This window comes from Eucyclogobius newberryi, unplaced genomic scaffold, assembly GCF_026437365.1.
Source record: "Eucyclogobius newberryi isolate DKJ021-1_F unplaced genomic scaffold, fEucNew1.0.hap1 SCAF_6, whole genome shotgun sequence".
NCBI classification, from domain to species: Eukaryota; Metazoa; Chordata; class Actinopteri; order Gobiiformes; family Gobiidae; genus Eucyclogobius; species Eucyclogobius newberryi.
Genome location: NW_027316278.1, coordinates 443,590 through 465,099, shown reverse-complemented (window position 1 = coordinate 465,099; position 21,510 = coordinate 443,590). Strand labels below are relative to the sequence as shown.

General features: G+C 46.9%; 1 protein-coding gene across 1 annotated transcript in view; it reads right to left on the bottom strand.

The window, feature by feature from the left end:
* The window catches only part of LOC140347277 (cGMP-dependent protein kinase 2-like), a 99,582-nt gene extending 80,286 nt beyond the window's left edge, over positions 1-19,296 (bottom strand). Inside the window, exons 1-2 of the mRNA XM_072433665.1 lie at positions 19,088-19,296; positions 16,463-16,629 (exon numbers count right to left, since the gene is read on the bottom strand). Of these exons, the coding sequence (XP_072289766.1) occupies positions 16,463-16,601 (139 nt within the window). The 5' untranslated portion in view covers positions 16,602-16,629; positions 19,088-19,296. The remainder of the gene's footprint in view (positions 1-16,462; positions 16,630-19,087) is intronic.
* Positions 19,297-21,510: the final 2,214 nt, after the last annotated feature.

The window sequence follows — 21,510 nt, the reverse complement described above, 5'->3', positions numbered from 1 at the left end:
CAAACCAGGACTAAACCAGGTTTAAACCAGGTCTAAACCAGGTCTAATCCAGGTCTAAACCAGGTCTAAATCAGGTCTAAACCAGGACTAAACCAGGTCTAAACCAGGTCAAACCAGGTCTAAACCAGGTCCAAACCAGGACTAAACCAGGTCTAAACCAGGTCTAAACCAGGACTAAACCAGGTCTAAACCAGGTCTAAACCAGGTCTAAACCAGGACTAAACCAGGACTAAACCAGGACTAAACCAGGACTAAACCAGGTCTAAACCAGGTCTAAACTAGGACTAAACCAGGTCTAAACCAGGACTAAACCAGGACTAAACCAGGTCTAAACCAGGTCTAAACCAGGTCCAAACCAGGAACAAATCAGGACTAAACCAGGACTAAACCAGGACTAAATCAGGACTAAACCAGGACTAAACCAGGACTAAACCAGGACTAAACCAGGTCTAATCCAGGTCTAAACCAGGTCCAAACCAGGACTAAACCAGGACTATACCAGGTCTAAACCAGGTCTAAACCAGGTCTAATCCAGGTCTAAACCAGGACTAAACCAGGACTAAATCAGGTCTAAACCAGGTCCAAACCAGGACTAAACCAGGACTATACCAGGTCTAAACCAGGTCTAAACCAGGTCCAAACCAGGACTAAACCAGGACTAAACCAGGTCTAAACCAGCTCTAAACCAGGTCTAAACCAGGTCTAAACCAGGTCTAAACCAGGTCTAAACCAGGACTAAACCAGGTCTAAACCAGGTCCAAACCAGGACTAAACCAGGTCTAAACCAGGTCTAAACCAGGACTAAACCAGGTCTAAACCAGGTCTAAACCAGGTCTAAACCAGGACTAAACCAGCTCTAAACCAGGACTAAACCAGGTCTAAACCAGGTCTAAACCAGGTCTAAACCAGGACTAAACCAGGTCTAAACCAGGTCTAAACCAGGACTAAACCAGGTCTGAACCAGGTCCGAACCAGGTCTAAACCAGGTCTAAACCAGGTCTAAACCAGGTCTAATCCAGGTCCAAACCAGGACTAAACCAGGACTAAACCAGGTCTAAACCAGGACTAAACCAGGTCTAAACCAGGACTAAACACGGTCTAAACCAGGTCCAAACCAGGTTTAATCCAGGTCTAAACCAGGACTAAACCAGGTCTAAACCAGGTCCAAACCAGGTCCAAACCAGGACTAAACCAGGACTAAACCAGGACTATACCAGGTCTAAACCAGGTCTAATCCAGGTCTAAACCAGGTCCAAACCAGGTCTAAACCAGGACTAAACCAGGTCTAAACCAGGACTAAACCAGGACAAAACCAGGATTAAACCAGGTCTAAACCAGGTCTCAACCAGGTCTAAACCAGGACTAAACCAGGTCTAAACCAGGTCTAAACCAGGTCTAAACCAGGTCTAAATTAGGTCCAAACCAGGACTAAACCAGGTTTAAACCAGGTCTAAACCAGGTCTAATCCAGGTCTAAACCAGGTCTAAATCAGGTCTAAACCAGGACTAAACCAGGTCTAAACCAGGTCAAACCAGGTCTAAACCAGGTCCAAACCAGGACTAAACCAGGTCTAAACCAGGTCTAAACCAGGACTAAACCAGGTCTAAACCAGGTCTAAACCAGGTCTAAACCAGGACTAAACCAGGACTAAACCAGGACTAAACCAGGACTAAACCAGGTCTAAACCAGGTCTAAACTAGGACTAAACCAGGTCTAAACCAGGACTAAACCAGGACTAAACCAGGTCTAAACCAGGTCTAAACCAGGTCCAAACCAGGAACAAATCAGGACTAAACCAGGACTAAACCAGGACTAAATCAGGACTAAACCAGGACTAAACCAGGACTAAACCAGGACTAAACCAGGTCTAATCCAGGTCTAAACCAGGTCCAAACCAGGACTAAACCAGGACTATACCAGGTCTAAACCAGGTCTAAACCAGGTCTAATCCAGGTCTAAACCAGGACTAAACCAGGACTAAATCAGGTCTAAACCAGGTCCAAACCAGGACTAAACCAGGACTATACCAGGTCTAAACCAGGTCTAAACCAGGTCCAAACCAGGACTAAACCAGGACTAAACCAGGTCTAAACCAGCTCTAAACCAGGTCTAAACCAGGTCTAAACCAGGTCTAAACCAGGTCTAAACCAGGACTAAACCAGGTCTAAACCAGGTCCAAACCAGGACTAAACCAGGTCTAAACCAGGTCTAAACCAGGACTAAACCAGGTCTAAACCAGGTCTAAACCAGGTCTAAACCAGGACTAAACCAGCTCTAAACCAGGACTAAACCAGGTCTAAACCAGGTCTAAACCAGGTCTAAACCAGGACTAAACCAGGTCTAAACCAGGTCTAAACCAGGTCTAAACCAGGTCTAATCCAGGTCCAAACCAGGACTAAACCAGGACTAAACCAGGTCTAAACCAGGACTAAACCAGGTCTAAACCAGGACTAAACACGGTCTAAACCAGGTCCAAACCAGGTTTAATCCAGGTCTAAACCAGGACTAAACCAGGTCTAAACCAGGTCCAAACCAGGTCCAAACCAGGACTAAACCAGGACTAAACCAGGACTATACCAGGTCTAAACCAGGTCTAATCCAGGTCTAAACCAGGTCCAAACCAGGACTAAACCAGGACTATACCAGGTCTAAACCAGGTCTAAACCAGGTCTAATCCAGGTCTAAACCAGGACTAAACCAGGACTAAATCAGGTCTAAACCAGGTCCAAACCAGGACTAAACCAGGACTATACCAGGTCTAAACCAGGTCTAAACCAGGTCCAAACCAGGACTAAACCAGGACTAAACCAGGTCTAAACCAGCTCTAAACCAGGTCTAAACCAGGTCTAAACCAGGTCTAAACCAGGTCTAAACCAGGACTAAACCAGGTCTAAACCAGGTCCAAACCAGGACTAAACCAGGTCTAAACCAGGTCTAAACCAGGACTAAACCAGGTCTAAACCAGGTCTAAACCAGGTCTAAACCAGGACTAAACCAGCTCTAAACCAGGACTAAACCAGGTCTAAACCAGGTCTAAACCAGGTCTAAACCAGGACTAAACCAGGTCTAAACCAGGTCTAAACCAGGTCTAAACCAGGTCTAATCCAGGTCCAAACCAGGACTAAACCAGGACTAAACCAGGTCTAAACCAGGACTAAACCAGGTCTAAACCAGGACTAAACACGGTCTAAACCAGGTCCAAACCAGGTTTAATCCAGGTCTAAACCAGGACTAAACCAGGTCTAAACCAGGTCCAAACCAGGTCCAAACCAGGACTAAACCAGGACTAAACCAGGACTATACCAGGTCTAAACCAGGTCTAATCCAGGTCTAAACCAGGTCCAAACCAGGACTAAACCAGGACTATACCAGGTCTAAACCAGGTCTAAACCAGGTCTAATCCAGGTCTAAACCAGGTCCAAACCAGGTCTAAACCAGGTCTAAACCAGGTTTAAATTAGCTCCAAACCAGGACTAAACCAGGTCCAAACCAGGACTAAACCAGGTCTAAACCAGGTCCAAACCAGGACTAAACCCGGTCTAAACCAGGACTATACCCGGTCTAAACACGGTCTAAACCAGGACTAAACCCGGTCTAAACACGGTCTAAACCAGGTCTAAACCAGGTCCAAACCAGGACTAAACCAGGTCTGAACCAGGACTAAACACGGTCTAAACCAGGACTAAACCCGGTCTAAACACGGTCTAAACCAGGTCTAAACCAGGTCTAAACCAGGTCTAAACCAGGTCTAAACCAGGACTAAACCAGGTCTAAACCAGGACTAAACCAGGACTAAACCAGATCTAAACCAGGACTAAACCAGGACTAAACCAGGTCTAAACCAGGACTAAACCAGGACTAAATCAGGACTAAACCAGGTCTAAACCAGGACTAAACACGGTCTAAACCAGGTCCAAACCAGGTCTAAACCAGGACTAAACCAGGACTAAACCAGGATTAAACCAGGTCTAAACCAGGTCTAAACCAGGTCTAAACCAGGTCTAAACCAGGTTTTAACCAGGTCTAAACCAGGACTAAACCAGGTCTAAACCAGGACTAAACCAGGTCTAAACCAGGACTAAACCAGGATTAAACCAGGTCTAAACCAGGACTAAACCAGGTTTAAACCAGGTCTAATCCAGGTCTAAACCAGGTCTAAACCAGGTCTAAACCAGGTCCAAACCAGGACTAAACCAGGTCTAAACCAGGTCTAAACCAGGACTAAACCAGGTCAAACCAGGTCTAAACCAGGACTAAACCAGGTCTAAACCAGGACTAAACCAGGTCTAAACCAGGTCTAAACCAGGTCTAAACCAGGTTTTAACCAGGTCTAAACCAGGACTAAACCAGGTCTAAACCAGGACTAAACCAGGTCTAAACCAGGACTAAACCAGGTCTAAACCAGGTCTAAACCAGGTCTAATCCAGGTCTAAACCAGGTCTAAACCAGGTCTAAATTAGGTCCAAACCAGGACTAAACCAGGTTTAAACCAGGTCTAAACCAGGTCTAATCCAGGTCTAAACCAGGACTAAACCAGGTCTAAACCAGGTCTAAACCAGGTCTAAACCAGGACTAAACCAGGTCTAAACCAGGACTAAACCAGGTCAAACCAGGTCTAAACCAGGACTAAACCAGGTCTAAACCAGGACTAAACCAGGTCTAAACCAGGTCTAAACCAGGTCTAAACCAGGTCTAAACCAGGTCCAAACCAGGACTAAACCAGGTCTAAACCAGGTCTAAACCAGGACTAAACCAGGTCTAAACCAGGTCTAAACCAGGTGTAAACCAGGTCCAAACCAGGACTAAACCAGGTCTAAACCAGGTCTAAACCAGGTCTAAACCAGGTCTAAACCAGGACTAAACCAGGACTAAACCAGGTCTAAACCAGGTCTAAACCAGGTCTAAACCAGGTCTAAACCAGGTCTAAACCAGGACTAAACCAGGTCTAAACCAGGTCTAAACCAGGACTAAACCAGGTCTAAACCAGGTCCAAACCAGGAACAAATCAGGACTAAACCAGGACTAAACCAGGACTAAACCAGGACTAAACCAGGTCCAAACCAGGACTAAACCAGGACTAAATCAGGTCTAAACCAGGTCTAAACCAGGTCTAAACCAGGTCTAAACCAGGTCTAAACCAGGTCTAAACCAGGACTAAACCAGGACTAAACCAGGTCTAAACCAGGTCTAAACCAGGTCTAAACCAGGACTAAACCAGGTCTAAACCAGGACTAAACCAGGTCTAAACCAGGTCCAAACCAGGACTAAACCAGGTCTAAACCAGGTCTAAACCAGGACTAAACCAGGACTAAACCAGGTCTAAACCAGGTCCAAACCAGGACTAAACCAGGACTAAACCAGGTCCAAACCAGGACTAAACCAGGTCCAAACCAGGACTAAACCAGGACTAAACCAGGTCTAAACCAGGTCTAAACCAGGTCTAAACCAGGTCTAAACCAGGTCTAAACCAGGTCTAAACCAGGACTAAACAAGGTCTAAACCAGGTCTAAACCAGGTCTAAACCAGGACTAAACCAGGTCTAAACCAGGACTAAACCAGGTCTAAACCAGGTCTAAACCAGGTCTAAACCAGGTCTAAACCAGGTCTAAACCAGGTCCAAACCAGGTCTAAACCAGGTCTAAACCAGGTCTAAACCAGGTCTAAACCAGGTCTAAACCAGGTCTAAACCAGGTCTAAACCAGGACTAAACCAGGTCTAAACCAGGACTAAACCAGGTCTAAACCAGGTCTAAACCAGGACTAAACCAGGTCTAAACCAGGTCCAAACCAGGACTAAACCAGGACTAAACCAGGTCCAAACCAGGAACAAATCAGGACTAAACCAGGTCTAAACCAGGTCTAAACCAGGTCTAAACCAGGTCTAAACCAGGACTAAACCAGGACTAAACCAGGACTAAACCAGGTCTAAACCAGGTCTAAACCAGGTCTAAATTAGGTCCAAACCAGGACTAAACCAGGTCTAAACCAGGTCTAAACCAGGTCTAAACCAGGTCTAAACCAGGTCTAAACCAGGTCTAAACCAGGTCTAAATTAGGTCCAAACCAGGACAAAACCAGGTCTAAACCAGGTCTAAACCAGGACTAAACCAGGTCTAAACCAGGACTAAACCAGGCCTAAACCAGGCCTAAACCAGGTCTAAACCAGGTCTAAACCAGGTCCAAACCAGGTCTAAATTAGGTCCAAACCAGGACTAAACCAGGTCTAAACCAGGTCTAAACCAGGTCTAAACCAGGTCTAAACCAGGTCTAAATTAGGTCCAAACCAGGACAAAACCAGGTCTAAACCAGGTCTAAACCAGGACTAAACCAGGTCTAAACCAGGACTAAACCAGGCCTAAACCAGGTCTAAACCAGGTCTAAACCAGGTCTAAACCAGGTCTAAATTAGGTCCAAACCAGGACAAAACCAGGTCTAAACCAGGTCCAAACCAGGTCTAAACCAGGTCTAAACCAGGTCTAAACCAGGTCTAAACCAGGTCTAAATTAGGTCCAAACCAGGACTAAACCAGGTCTAAACCAGGTCTAAACCAGGTCTAAACCAGGTCTAAACCAGGTCTAAACCAGGTCTAAATTAGGTCCAAACCAGGACAAAACCAGGTCTAAACCAGGTCTAAACCAGGACTAAACCAGGTCTAAACCAGGACTAAACCAGGCCTAAACCAGGACTAAACCAGGTCTAAACCAGGTCTAAACCAGGACTAAACCAGGTCTAAACCAGGTCCAAACCAGGACTAAACCAGGTCTAAACCAGGTCTAAACCAGGTCTAAACCAGGTCCAAACCAGGAACAAATCAGGACTAAACCAGGACTAAACCAGGACTAAACCAGGTCTAAACCAGGTCCAAACCAGGTCTAAACCAGGTCCAAACCAGGAACAAATCAGGACTAAACCAGGTCTAAACCAGGTCTAATCCAGGTCTAAACCAGGTCCAAACCAGGACTAAACCAGGACTAAACCAGGACTAAACCAGGTCTAAACCAGGACTAAACCAGGTCTAAACCAGGTCCAAACCAGGACTAAACCAGGACTAAACCAGGTCTAAACCAGGTCTAAACCAGGTCTAAACCAGGTCTAAACCAGGTCTAAATTAGGTCCAAACCAGGACTAAACCAGGTCTAAACCAGGTCTAAACCAGGTCTAAACCAGGTCTAATCCAGGTCTAAACCAGGTCCAAACCAGGACCTAAACCAGGACTAAACCAGGACTAAACCAGGACTAAACCAGGACTAAACCAGGTCTAAACCAGGTCTAAACCAGGACAAAACCAGGTCTAGACCAAGACTAAACCAGGTCTAAACCAGGACAAAACCAGGACAAAACCAGGTCTAAATTAGGTCCAAACCAGGACTAAACCAGGTTTAAACCAGGTCTAAACCAGGTCTAAACCAGGTCTAAACCAGGACTAAACCAGGTCCAAACCAGGTCTAAATTAGGTCCAAACCAGGACTAAACCAGGTTTAAACCAGGTCTAAACCAGGTCTAAACCAGGTCTAAACCAGGACTAAACCAGGACTGAACCAGGTCCAAACCAGGTCTAATCCACGTCTAAACCAGGACTAAACCAGGTCGAAACCAGGTCCAAACCAGGACTAAACCAGGTCTAAACCAGGACTAAACCAGGTTTGAATTAGGTCCAAACCAGGACTAAACCAGGTCTAAACCAGGTTTGAATTAGGTCCAAACCAGGACTAAACCAGGTCTGAACCAGGACTAAACACGGTCTAAACCAGGTCTAAACACGGTCTAAACCAGGACTAAACCCGGTCTAAACACGGTCTAAACCAGGTCTAAACCAGGTCTAAACCAGGTCTAAACCAGGTCTAAACCAGGACTAAACCAGGTCTAAACCAGGACTAAACCAGGACTAAACCAGATCTAAACCAGGACTAAACCAGGAGTAAACCAGGTCTAAACCAGGTCTAAACCAGGACTAAACACGGTCTAAACCAGGTCCAAACCAGGTCTAAACCAGGACTAAACCAGGTCTAAACCAGGACTAAACCAGGTTTTAACCAGGTCTAAACCAGGACTAAACCAGGTCTAAACCAGGACTAAACCAGGTCTAAACCAGGACTAAACCAGGATTAAACAGGTCTAAACCAGGACTAAACCAGGTTTAAACCAGGACTAAACCAGGTCAAAACCAGGTCTAAACCAGGTCTAATCCAGGTCTAAACCAGGTCTAAACCAGGACTAAACCAGGTCTAAACCAGGTCTATTCCAGGTCTAAACCAGGTCTAAACCAGGTCTAAACCAGGTCAAAACCAGGACTAAACCAGGACTAAACCAGGACTAAACCAGGTCAAACCAGGTCTAAACCAGGTCTAAACCAGGTCTAAACCAGGTCTAACCAGGTCTAAACCAGGTCTAAACCAGGTCCTAATCCAGGTCTAAACCAGGTCCAAACCAGGACTAAACCAGGACTAAACCAGGACTAAACCAGGTCTAAACCAGGACAAAACCAGGTCTAGACCAAGACTAAACCAGGTCTAAATTAGGTCCAAACAGGACTAAACCAGGTTTAAATTAGGTCCAAACCAGGACTAAACCAGGTTTAAACCAGGTCTAAACCAGGTCTAAACCAGGTCTAAACCAGGACTAAATTAGGTCCAAACCAGGACTAAACCAGGTTTAAAACCAGGTCTAAACCAGGTCTAAACCAGGTCTAAACCAGGACAAAACCAGGTCTAAATTAGGTCCAAACCAGGACTAAACCAGGTTTAAACCAGGTCTAAACCAGGTCCTAAACCAGGTCTAAACCAGGACTAAACCAGGTCCAAACCAGGTCTAAATTAGGTCCAAACCAGGACTAAACCAGGTTTAAACCAGGTCTAAACCAGGTCTAAAACCAGGTCTAAACCAGGACTAAACCAGGACTGAACCAGGTCCAAACCAGGTCTAATCCAGGTCTAAACCAGGACTAAACCAGGTCGAAACCAGGTCCAAACCAGGACTAAACCAGGTCTAAACCAGGACTAAACCAGGTTTGAATTAGGTCCAAACCAGGACTAAACAGGTCTAAACCAGGTTTGAATTAGGTCCAAACCAGGACTAAACCAGGTCTGAACCAGGACTAAACACGGTCCTAAACCAGGTCTAAACACGGTCTAAACCAGGACTAAACCCGGTCTAAAACACGGTCTAAACCAGGTCTAAACCAGGTCTAAACCAGGTCTAAACCAGGTCTAAACCAGGACTAAACCAGGTCTAAACCAGGACTAAACCAGGACTAAACCAGATCTAAACCAGGACTAAACCAGGAGTAAACCAGGTCTAAACCAGGTCTAAACCAGGACTAAACACGGTCTAAACCAGGTCTAAACCAGGACTAAACCAGGTCTAAACCAGGTCCAAACCAGGACTAAACCAGGACCTAAACCAGGTCTAAACCAGGTCTAAACCAGGTCTAAACCAGGTCTAAATTAGGTCCAAACCAGGACTAAACCAGGTCTAAACCAGGTCTAAACCAGGTCTAAACCAGGTCTAATCCAGGTCTAAACCAGGTCCAAACCAGGACTAAACCAGGACTAAACCAGGACTAAACCAGGACTAAACCAGGTCTAAACCAGGTCCTAAACCAGGTCTAAACCAGGTCCAAACCAGGAACAAATCAGGACTAACCAGGACTAAACCAGGACTAAACCAGGTCTAATCCAGGTCTATACCAGGTCCAAACCAGGACTAAATCAGGACTAAACCAGGACTAAACCAGGACTAAACCAGGACTAACCAGGACTAAACCAGGTCCAAACCAGGTCCAAACCAGGACTATACCAGGTCTAAACCAGGTCTAAACCAGGTCTAATCCAGGTCTAAACCAGGTCCAAACCAGGTCCAAACCAGGACTAAACAGGACTAAATCAGGTCTAAACCAGGTCCAAACCAGGACTAAACCAGGTCCAAACCAGGTCTAAACCAGGTCTAAACCAGGACTAAACCAGGTCCAAACCAGGACTAAATCAGGACTAAACCAGGACTAAACCAGGACTAAACCAGGACTAAACCAGGTCCAAACCAGGACTAAACCAGGACTATACCAGGTCTAAACCAGGTCTAAACCAGGTCTAATCCAGGTCTAAACCAGGTCTAAATCAGGTCCAAACCAGGTCCAAACCAGGACTAAATCAGGTCTAAACCAGGTCCAAACCAGGACTAAACCAGGTCCAAACCAGGACTAAACCAGGACTAAACCAGGTCTAAACAAGGTCTAAACCAGGTCCAAACCAGGAACAAATCAGGACTAAACCAGGACTAAACCAGGTCTAAACCAGGTCCAAACCAGGTCTAAACCAGGTCTAAACCAGGTCTAAACCAGGTCTAAATTAGGTCCAAACCAGGACTAAACCAGGTCTAAACCAGGTCTAAACCAGGTCTAAACCAGGTCTAAACCAGGTCTAAATTAGGTCCAAACCAGGACAAAACCAGGTCTAAACCAGGTCTAAACCAGGACTAAACCAGGTCTAAACCAGGACTAAACCTGGTCTAAACCAGGTCCAAACCAGGACTAAACCAGGACTAAACCAGGTCTAAACCAGGTCTAAACCAGGTCCAAACCAGGAACAAATCAGGACTAAACCAGGTCTAAACCAGGTCTAAACCAGGTCCAAACCAGGTCTAAACCAGGTCTAAACCAAGTCCAAACCAGGAACAAATCAGGACTAAACCAGGTCTAAACCAGGTCTAAACCAGGTCTAAACCAGGACTAAACCAGGTCTAAACCAGGTCCAAACCAGGACTAAACCAGGACTAAACCAGGTCTAAACCAGGTCTAAACCAGGTCTAAATTAGGTCCAAACCAGGACTAAACCAGGTCTAAACCAGGTCTAAACCAGGTCTAAACCAGGTCTAATCCAGGTCTAAACCAGGTCCAAACCAGGACTAAACCAGGACTAAACCAGGACTAAACCAGGACTAAACCAGGTCTAAACCAGGTCTAAACCAGGACAAAACCAGGTCTAGACCAAGACTAAACCAGGACTAAACCAGGACTAAACCAGGTCTAAACCAGGACAAAACCAGGACAAAACCAGGTCTAAACCAGGACTAAACCAGGTCTAAACCAGGTCTAAACCAGGACTAAACCAGGTCTAAACCAGGTCTAAACCAGGACTAAACCAGGTCTAAACCAGGTCCAAACCAGGACTAAACCAGGACTAAACCAGGTCTAAACCAGGTCTAAACCAGGTCTAAACCAGGTCCAAACCAGGACTAAACCAGGTCTAAACCAGGTCCAAACCAGGACTAAACCAGGACTAAACCAGGTCTAAACAAGGTCTAAACCAGGTCCAAACCAGGAACAAATCAGGACTAAACCAGGTCTAAACCAGGACTAAACCAGGACTAAACCAGGTCTAAACCAGGTCCAAACCAGGTCTAAACCAGGTCTAAACCAGGTCTAAACCAGGTCTAAACCAGGTCTAAATTAGGTCCAAACCAGGACTAAACCAGGTCTAAACCAGGTCTAAACCAGGTCTAAACCAGGTCTAAACCAGGTCTAAACCAGGTCTAAATTAGGTCCAAACCAGGACAAAACCAGGTCTAAACCAGGTCTAAACCAGGACTAAACCAGGACTAAACCAGGACTAAACCAGGTCTAAACCAGGACTAAACCAGGTCTAAACCAGGTCCAAACCAGGACTAAACCAGGACTAAACCAGGTCTAAACCAGGACTAAACCAGGTCTAAACAAGGTCTAAACCAGGTCCAAACCAGGAACAAATCAGGACTAAACCAGGTCTAAACCAGGACTAAACCAGGACTAAACCAGGACTAAACCAGGTCTAAACCAGGTCTAAAACAGGTCTAAACCAGGTCTAAACCAGGTCTAAACCAGGTCTAAATTAGGTCCAAACCAGGACTAAACCAGGTCTAAACCAGGTCCAAACCAGGAACAAATCAGGACTAAACCAGGTCTAAACCAGGACTAAACCAGGTCTAAACCAGGTCTAAACCAGGTCTAAACCATGTCCAAACCAGGTCTAAACCAGGACTAAACCAGGACTATACCAGGTCTAAACCAGGTCTAAACCAGGTCTAAACTAGGTCTAAACCAGGTCTAAACCAGGTCTAAATTAGGTCCAAACCAGGACTAAACCAGGTCCAAACCAGGACTAAACCAGGTCTAAACCAGGTCTAAACCAGGACTAAACCAGGACTAAACCAGGACTAAACCAGGTCTAAACCAGGTCCAAACCAGGTCTAAACCAGGTCTAAACCAGGTCTAAACTAGGTCTAAACCAGGTCTAAACCAGGTCTAAATTAGGTCCAAACCAGGACTAAACCAGGTCCAAACCAGGACTAAACCAGGTCTAAACCAGGTCTAAACCAGGACTAAACCAGGACTAAACCAGGTCTAAACCAGGACTAAACCAGGACAAAAACCAGGTCTAAACCAGGTCTAAACCAGGACTAAACCAGGTCTAAACCAGGACTAAACACGGTCTAAACCAGGTCTAAACCAGGTCTAAACACGGTCTAAACCAGGACTAAACCCGGTCTAAACACGGTCTAAACCAGGTCTAAACCAGGTCTAAACCAGGTCTAAACCAGGTCTAAACCAGGACTAAACCAGGTCTAAACCAGGACTAAACCAGGACTAAACCAGGTCTAAACCAGGACTAAACCAGGACTGAACCAGGTCTAAACCAGGACTAAACGAGGACTAAATCAGGACTACACCAGGTCTAAACCAGGACTAAACACGGTCTAAACCAGGTCCAAACCAGGTCTAAACCAGGACTAAACCAGGACTAAACCAGGACTAAACCAGGACTAAACCAGGTCTAAACCAGGACTAAACACGGTCTAAACCAGGTCCAAACCAGGTCTAAACCAGGTCTAAACCAGGTCTAAACTAGGTCTAAACCAGGTCTAAACCAGGTCTAAATTAAGTCCAAACCAGGACTAAACCAGGTCCAAACCAGGACTAAACCAGGTCTAAACCAGGTCTAAACCAGGACTAAACCAGGTCTAAACCAGGACTAAACACGGTCTAAACCAGGACTAAACCCGGTCTAAACACGGTCTAAACCAGGTCTAAACACGGTCTAAACCAGGACTAAACCCGGTCTAAACACGGTCTAAACCAGGTCTAAACCAGGTCTAAACCAGGTCTAAACCAGGTCTAAATTAGGTCCAAACCAGGACTAAACCAGGTTTAAACCAGGTCTAAACCAGGTCTAATCCAGGTCTAAACCAGGTCTAAACCAGGTCTAAACCAGGTCAAAACCAGGACTAAACCAGGACTAAACCAGGTCTAAATCAGGTCTAAACCAGGACTAAACCAGGTCTAAACCAGGTCAAACCAGGTCTAAACGAGGTCCAATCCAGGACTAAACCAGGTCTAAACCAGGTCTAAACCAGGTCTAAACCAGGACTAAACCAGGTCTAAACCAGGACTAAACCAGGACTAAACCAGGTCTAAACCAGGTCTAAACCAGGACTAAACCAGGACTAAACCAGGACTAAACCAGGACTAAACCAGGTCTAAACCAGGTCTAAACCAGGTCCAAACCAGGAACAAATCAGGACTAAACCAGGTCTAAACCAGGACTAAACCAGGACTGAACCAGGTCTAAACCAGGACTAAACCAGGTCTAAACCAGGACTAAACCAGGACTAAACCAGGTCTAAACCAGGACTAAACCAGGACTAAACCAGGTCTAAACCAGGACTAAACCAGGTCTAAACCAGGACTAAACCAGGACTAAACCAGGTCTAAACCAGGACTAAACCAGGACTAAACCAGGACTAAACCAGGTCTAATCCAGGTCTAAACCAGGTCCAAACCAGGACTAAATCAGGACTAAACCAGGACTAAACCAGGACTAAACCAGGACTAAACCAGGTCTAATCCAGGTCTAAACCAGGTCCAAACCAGGACTAAACCAGGACTATACCAGGTCTAAACCAGGTCTAAACCAGGTCTAATCCAGGTCTAAACCAGGTCCAAACCAGGTCCAAACCAGGACTAAACCAGGACTAAATCAGGTCTAAACCAGGTCCAAACCAGGACTAAACCAGGACTATACATGGTCTAAACCAGGTCTAAACCAGGTCCAAACCAGGACTAAACCAGGACTAAACCAGGTTTAAACCAGGTCTAAACCAGGTCTAAACCAGGACTAAACCAGGTCTAAACCAGGACTAAACCAGGTCTAAACCAGGTCTAAACCAGGTCTAAACCAGGACTAAACCAGGTCTAAACCAGGTCTAAACCAGGACTAAACCAGGTCTAAACCAGGACTAAACAAGGTCTAAACCAGGTCTAAACCAGGTCTAAACCAGGACTAAACCAGGTCTAAACCAGGTCTAAACCAGGTCTAAACCAGGACTAAACCAGGTCTAAACCAGGACTAAACCAGGTCTAAACCAGGTCTAAACCAGGACTAAACCAGGTCTAAACCAGGTCTAAACCAGGTCTAAACCAGGACTAAACCAGGTCTAAACCAGGTCTAAACCAGGACTGAACAGGGTCTAAACCAGGTCTAAACCAGGTCCAAACCAGGACTAAACCAGGACTATACCAGGTCTAAACCAGGTCTAAACCAGGTCTAATCCAGGTCTAAACCAGGACTAAACCAGGACTAAACCAGGTCTAAACCAGGTCCAAACCAGGTCTAAACCAGGACTAAACCAGGTCTAAACCAGGACTAAACACGGTCTAAACCAGGTCCAAACCAGGTCTAATCCAGGTCTAAACCAGGAACAAATCAGGACTAAACCAGGACTAAACCAGGTCTAATCCAGGTCCAAACCAGGTCCAAACCAGGTCCAAACCAGGACTAAACCAGGACTAAACCAGGACTATACCAGGTCTAAACTAGGTCTAAACCAGGTCTAAACCAGGACTAAACCAGGACTAAACCAGGACTAAACCAGGTCTAAACCAGGACTAAACACGGTCTAAACCAGGTCCAAACCAGGTCTAATCCAGGTCTAAACCAGGAACAAATCAGGACTAAACCAGGACTAAACCAGGTCTAATCCAGGTCCAAACCAGGTCCAAACCAGGACTAAACCAGGACTAAACCAGGACTATACCAGGTCTAAACCAGGTCTAATCCAGGTCTAAACCAGGTCCAAACCAGGTCCAAACCAGGACTAAACCAGGACTAAACCAGGACTATACCAGGTCTAAACCAGGTCTAAACCAGGTCTAATCCAGGTCTAAACCAGGTCCAAACCAGGTCCAAACCAGGTCTAAACCAGGTCCAAACCAGGTCCAAACCAGGTCCAAACCAGGACTAAACCAGGTCCAAACCAGGACTAAACCAGGTCTAAACCAGGTCCAAACCAGGACTAAACCAGGTCTAAACCAGGTCTAAACACGGTCTAAACACGGTCTAAACCAGGTCTAAACCAGGTCTAAACCAGGTCTAAACCAGGTCTAAACCAGGACTAAACCAGGTCAAAACCAGGACTAAACCAGGTCTAGACCAAGACTAAACCAGGACTTAACCAGGACTAAACCAGGACTAAACCAGGTCTAAACCAGGTCTAAACCAGGACAAAACCAGGTCTAGACCAAGACTAAACCAGGACTAAACCAGGACTAAACCAGGTCTAAACCAGGACAAAACCAGGACAAAACCAGGACTAAACCAGGTCTAAACCAGGACTAAACCAGGTCTAAACCAGGTCTAAACCAGGACTAAACCAGGTCTAAACCAGGTCCAAACCAGGACTAAACCAGGACTAAACCAGGTCTAAACCAGGTCTAAACCAGGTCCAAACCAGGAACAAATCAGGACTAAACCAGGTCTAAACCAGGACTAAACCAGGTCTAAACCAGGACTAAACCAGGTCTAAACCAGGTCTAAACCAGGACTAAACCAGGTCCAAACCAGGAACAAATCAGGACTAAACCAGGTCTAAACCAGGACTAAACCAGGACTAAACCAGGACTAAACCAGGTCTAAACCAGGTCTAAACCAGGTCTAAACCAGGTCTAAATTAGGTCCAAACCAGGACTAAACCAGGTCTAAACCAGGTCTAAACCAGGACTAAACCAGGTCTAAACCAGGACTAAACCAGGTCTAAACCAGGACTAAACCAGGACTAAACCAGGACAAAACCAGGTCTAGACCAAGACTAAACCAGGACTAAACCAGGACTAAACCAGGACTAAACCAGGTCTAAACCAGGTCTAAACCAGGACAAAACCAGGTCTAGACCAAGACTAAACCAGGACTAAACCAGGACTAAACCAGGTCTAAACCAGGTCTAAACCAGGACTAAACCAGGTCTAATCCAGGTCTAAACCAGGACTGTACTAGGTCTAAACCAGGTCTAAACCAGGACAAAACCAGGTGTAGACCAAGACTAAACCAGGACTAAACCAGGACTAAACCAGGTCTAAACCAGGACAAAACCAGGACAAAACCAGGACTAAACCAGGTCTGAACCAGGACAAAACCAAGCACACAAACAGGTGTGTTTTACCTGCGAGCACAAACAGGTGGTGTCCACGCTCGCCCTGCTGGGTCACTAGCTCCCCCTGCTGGTAGCTGCGCTCGTACATACAATCCACCATGAAACGCAGCGGCTGAGGATCCAAACGCTTCAGGTACTGGTTCTTCATCAGAGCGTTCACCAGCTGCTTCTGCACACTGTCCACAGGGGGCGCAAGAGAGCAACAGGTCAGGAGTACCCACAATCTCAGAAGCCACTTCAGACCCCAACGTGGTTCCCTTGTGTTAGCAACAGGTTTGATTGACACCTAGAATGGCTGGTTTCTATGATAATCGGTTTGTACCTCCTACAAACACACCTCTGATTGGCTCTGCGGTTGCCATGAAACAAACACTCAGCTTTACAAATATCGAACTGGTCTTCACCAACGAGTAAATAGTATAATAAGTCATAGTTTGAGTTAAGTAATCTTATAACTCATGGCAGAGTGTCACCTCAAAGCAGAAGGTTGGATTCCCATGTGGAGCGTTTGTGTCTCTGTGTCTCACTCAATGACATAAGGGATCATCTCAAAATGGGTTGAAGCTGAAAAGACTTCATATTTTTCGTCTTGGGGGGCTGAACCTACATTTTTTAAGCTTCAACCTATTTTGAGAAGATCCCTAAGTAAACGCCACATTCCTTTCAACTCTGCTCGTCTGGTCTCATAACCCTCGGTCTCATAACCCTCGGTCTCATAACCCTCGGTCTCATAACCCTCGGTCTCATAGCCCTCGGTCTCATAACCCTCGGTCTCATAGCCCTCGGTCTCATAACCCTCGGTCTCATAACCCTCGGTCTCATAACCCTCGGTCTCATAACCCTCGGTCTCATAACCCTCGGTCTCATAACCCTCGGTCTCATAACCCTCGGTCTCATAGCCCTCGGTCTCATAGCCCTCGGTCTCATAACCCTCGGTCTCATAGCCCTCGGTCTCATAGCCCTCGGTCTCATAACCCTCGGTCTCATAACCCTCGGTCTCATAACCCTCGGTCTCATAACCCTCGGTCTCATAACCCTCGGTCTCATAACCCTCGGTCTCATAGCCCTCGGTCTCATAGCCCTCGGTCTCATAACCCTCGGTCTCATAACCCTCGGTCTCATAGCCCTCGGTCTCATAGCCCTCGGTCTCATAACCCTCGGTCTCATAACCCTCGGTCTCATAACCCTCGGTCTCATAACCCTCGGTCTCATAGCCCTCGGTCTCATAACCCTCGGTCTCATAGCCCTCGGTCTCATAACCCTCGGTCTCATAGCCCTCGGTCTCATAGCCCTCGGTCTCATAACCCTCGGTCTCATAACCCTCGGTCTCATAACCCTCGGTCTCATAACCCTCGGTCTCATAACCCTCGGTCTCATAACCCTCGGTCTCATAACCCTTGTGTCCTTGTTAAGACCGCACCAGATTGAAATGTCTACAACAATTGGGACATTGACACAATTCTACCCTTTTTGTCTCTATATATCCCTCAATGGATGTGGAATAAAATGAACTTTCAGCTTTAATTTGAGGATGTTTACATCCAAACCAGGTGAACGATGTGGGAAAGACAACAGTTTTCCTCTGACCAAAAAGTAATGGGACAAATTAAGGAGCCTAAATTAAAGTTACACTTTTTAATACTTGGTTGCAAATCATTTACAGTCAAATTATAGATTGAAGTCTGGAAGAGGCGGAGCTCAGCAGAAGAGGCGGAGCTCAGCAGAAGAGGCGGAGCTCAGCAGAAGAGGCGGAGCTCAGCAGAAGAGGCGGAGCTCAGCAGAAGAGGCGGAGCTCAGCAGAAGAGGCGGAGCTCAGCAGATGATGTGATGCTTGTTCTTGTCAAACACAGACTCAGGTTCAGGTGATTGACGTTCCACTTCTTTGCCTTAAAAAACTCTTTGCTTTGGCAGTTTGATTCTAGTCATTGTCCCTGTGTGAAGTGCTGAAGCATGATGAAAAGACCCCAAAGGACGACCTGCGGGTCATTATTTCATCTCTAAAGACAGCACAGACTCCACCCCCTTTTTGTTTTCTTGTGCTTCAGATTCAAACTTAAAGTTGGTGGAGCAGATTCTGTCAGAAGTACATTTCCTGTGTTTTTGTCGAGTCATGTTTCAGTTAAAAACATAAAATTAAGATTATAGGAAGAAAACAAATGATTCATTAAAAAAATGTTTGTTACATAAGAATGTGACGTTTAGCAGGAAGTTTCAGACGTTTCAGTGGAAAATGAATCACATTTCTCAGATTGGGCCTGACTCGCATTTTGTTTTCCTATCTGTGTGATGTGACACAGAATCAGCTCTAGGGGGCGCTGTTGTCACACAGGGGGAGATTGTGGTGCTGTTGCTGATGAGCCCTTTGCTGGAGGTGGTGGAGGTGATTGTGGAGCAGCGGGAGATGAATCCTTGGCTGGTGGTGGTGGAGCGGCTGCTGATGAATCCCTCACTCCTCTGCACTAAATAGAGTCCTTGAGAGCGATCCTTGCCTCCTTGCCTCCTTGCCTCCTTGCCTCCTTGCCTCCTTGCCTCCTTGCCTCCTTGCCTTCTTGCCTCCTTGCCTCCTTGCCTCCTTGCCTCCTCCTTCCTCCTGAGGTCAGACTTGTTCTATAGATTAAACTTCAAAGGTCTCACCTGGGGTCCTTGGGGACTCTGTTCTGTTCGAGGCAGAACGTTGGCAGCGCACTGGAGTCGTAGGTCCTGGAGGTTGGCTCCGCGGAGACTCCTGCTTTGGCCCCTCGGCGCCGGTTCTTCTGTCCAGAGCTGGTCTTCACACTCGGGGGTCTTGAGGAGAGTCCAGAGCTGGACCCGGGTCTGGAGGAGCCCGAGTCCTGGCTCTTGGTTTCCTGGAGGTGACGGACAAAGGACCTAGTTTATGGTTCATATCTCTGTGGGGAAAAACACTTGTGTCCGGATATCCAATCGTCGCGGCCCCTGCCGTCAACTGCCGTCCAGATCTCTCTGCAGTAGAGCCGCTGCTCCTCCAGCTGAGGTGCCTCCTGGGCCCCTCCCTGGGGAGGTGTTTCGGGCATGTCCCACCGGGAAGAGGCCCCGGGGAAACCCAGGACACGCTGGAGGGACTATGTCTCTCGGCTGGCCTGGGAACGCCTCGGGAGCCCCCCGGAAGAAGTGTCTAGGGAGAGGGAAGTCTGAGAGTCCCTGCTTAGACTGCTGCCCCCGCGACCCGGCCCCGGAGAAGAGGAAGAAGAGGAAGAAGATGGATGTGTCTCTGTGATTATTAAACCGATCCACATGAAACAAACACTGGCAAAAGGTCAAAGTCTTCAATGAACTCACGTCACATCATTGACCCACCTGGGGTCTGCTCTCCTGGGGTCTGCTCTCCTGGGGTCTGCTCTCCTGGGGTCTGCTCTCCTGGGGTCTGCTCTCCTGGGGTCTGCTCTCCTGGGGTCTGCTCTCCTGGGGTCTGCTCTCCTGGGGTCTGCTCTCCTGGGGTCTGCTCTCCTGGGGTCTGCGCCTCTCTAGATCGTTCCTTGGCTCGCTCACACTCTGCGTCTTCCTCAGCTTGCTCTTCATGTCGTTCCTCGTCTCGTTCCTCGTCTCGTTCCTCGTCTCGTTCCTCGTCTCAGTCTCCCTCTGCTTGCTCAGCTCCTCCTGAAGAACTCGGACCTGCTCTTGGAGCTTCTGGATGCTCAGATCTTTCTGAGCGAGGTCTTGGTCCTTCTTCAGACCATCTCGCTCCAGCACCTCCACAGCCTGGTCTCTGCGGCATCGGGACTTCATCAGAAGATTCCCCATTTGATCTCCTGCAACGAAATACAAATCTGGACCAGGTCTGGACCAGGTCTGGACCATGATTAAAGCAGGTTCAGGGTCAGGACAGAATTTCTGCAGAACTCACCTTCTGGTCTCGCTCCAGCTTGTTCTGGACGAGCAGAAGTCTCAGCGAGAAGAGCCGAGCTGGTCCCAGTCCGGCTCCAGAGAGAGGAGCATCTGGAGCAGAGGCGCTGTGCGGCGGGGCAGAGCGCGTTGTGCGTCAGAAGCAGATCTTCCTCCAGGGCGGGTCCAGTACATTCTGGCGCCCTCTGTCCACCAGATGAGGTAAAACAACCTCCTCCAGGATCTGGGGAAAATGGAAGAAACTTCTTTTAATCTGAGTATTTTAAATCAAATCCATCTTTTACACATATGACATAGTCAAATCAAATCATCAAATCAATTTATTTTTGTAAGGCCCAAAATCACAACAACAGTCGCCTCTGAAGCCGAATCAACAATGTCTGTGGTGGCGAGGGACAATGTCCCAGGGTCCTCTGTCCTTAGACCCTCCTTCTGTCCTTGGCTCCTCCTTCTGTCCTTAGCTCCTCCCTCTGTCCTTAGCTCCTCCTTCTGCAGGAAAAACTACAAAAAACCTCCTTGGGAAAAGTATAAACCTGGGTTAGTTCCGGATGAAGGAGGATGTGACTCTCACAGAGACTGGAGCTGGAGCCACTCTTCAGGCAGATGAGGGACCGTCCACACAGGGCAGGGACCACTTCACCAGGAGAGGGACATCTGGGTCCACAGGTCCTCAGGAGTGAGAGAAGAAAAAGAAGGTGGTGAACAGTTTGCAAGTGGAATCAAAAAAATACATATTTTTGAAAGAATAAGTCAGAAGAAGAGGATAGTGCTCAAGCTGACATACTTCCCCCAGCATAGTTACTCCTAGGGCAGCGTAGCTAAAGCTGTGGGTTTATGTTTCTGTTCCGAACTAGTCTGACCATAAGAGATTTAAAGAGGAACGTTTTAAGCCTGGACTTAAATGAAGAGACTGTGTCAGCAGATTTAACATGGGTCGGGAGCTGATTCCATAACACAGGAGCTTGGTAGCTAAACGCTCTACCTCCTACAGTACTTTTAGAGACTCTTGGCACCACCAGAAGGCCAGCATTCTGAGAGCGAAGATCTCTGTTTGGATGATATGGTTCTATAGCATCTTTGAGGTAGGATGGGGCCATGTCATTTATGGCTTTGTAGGTCAAGAGTAGAATTTTGAATTTGATTCTAAACTCGACGGGGAGCCAGTGAAGAGACTTCAGCACTGGCGTAATGTGCTC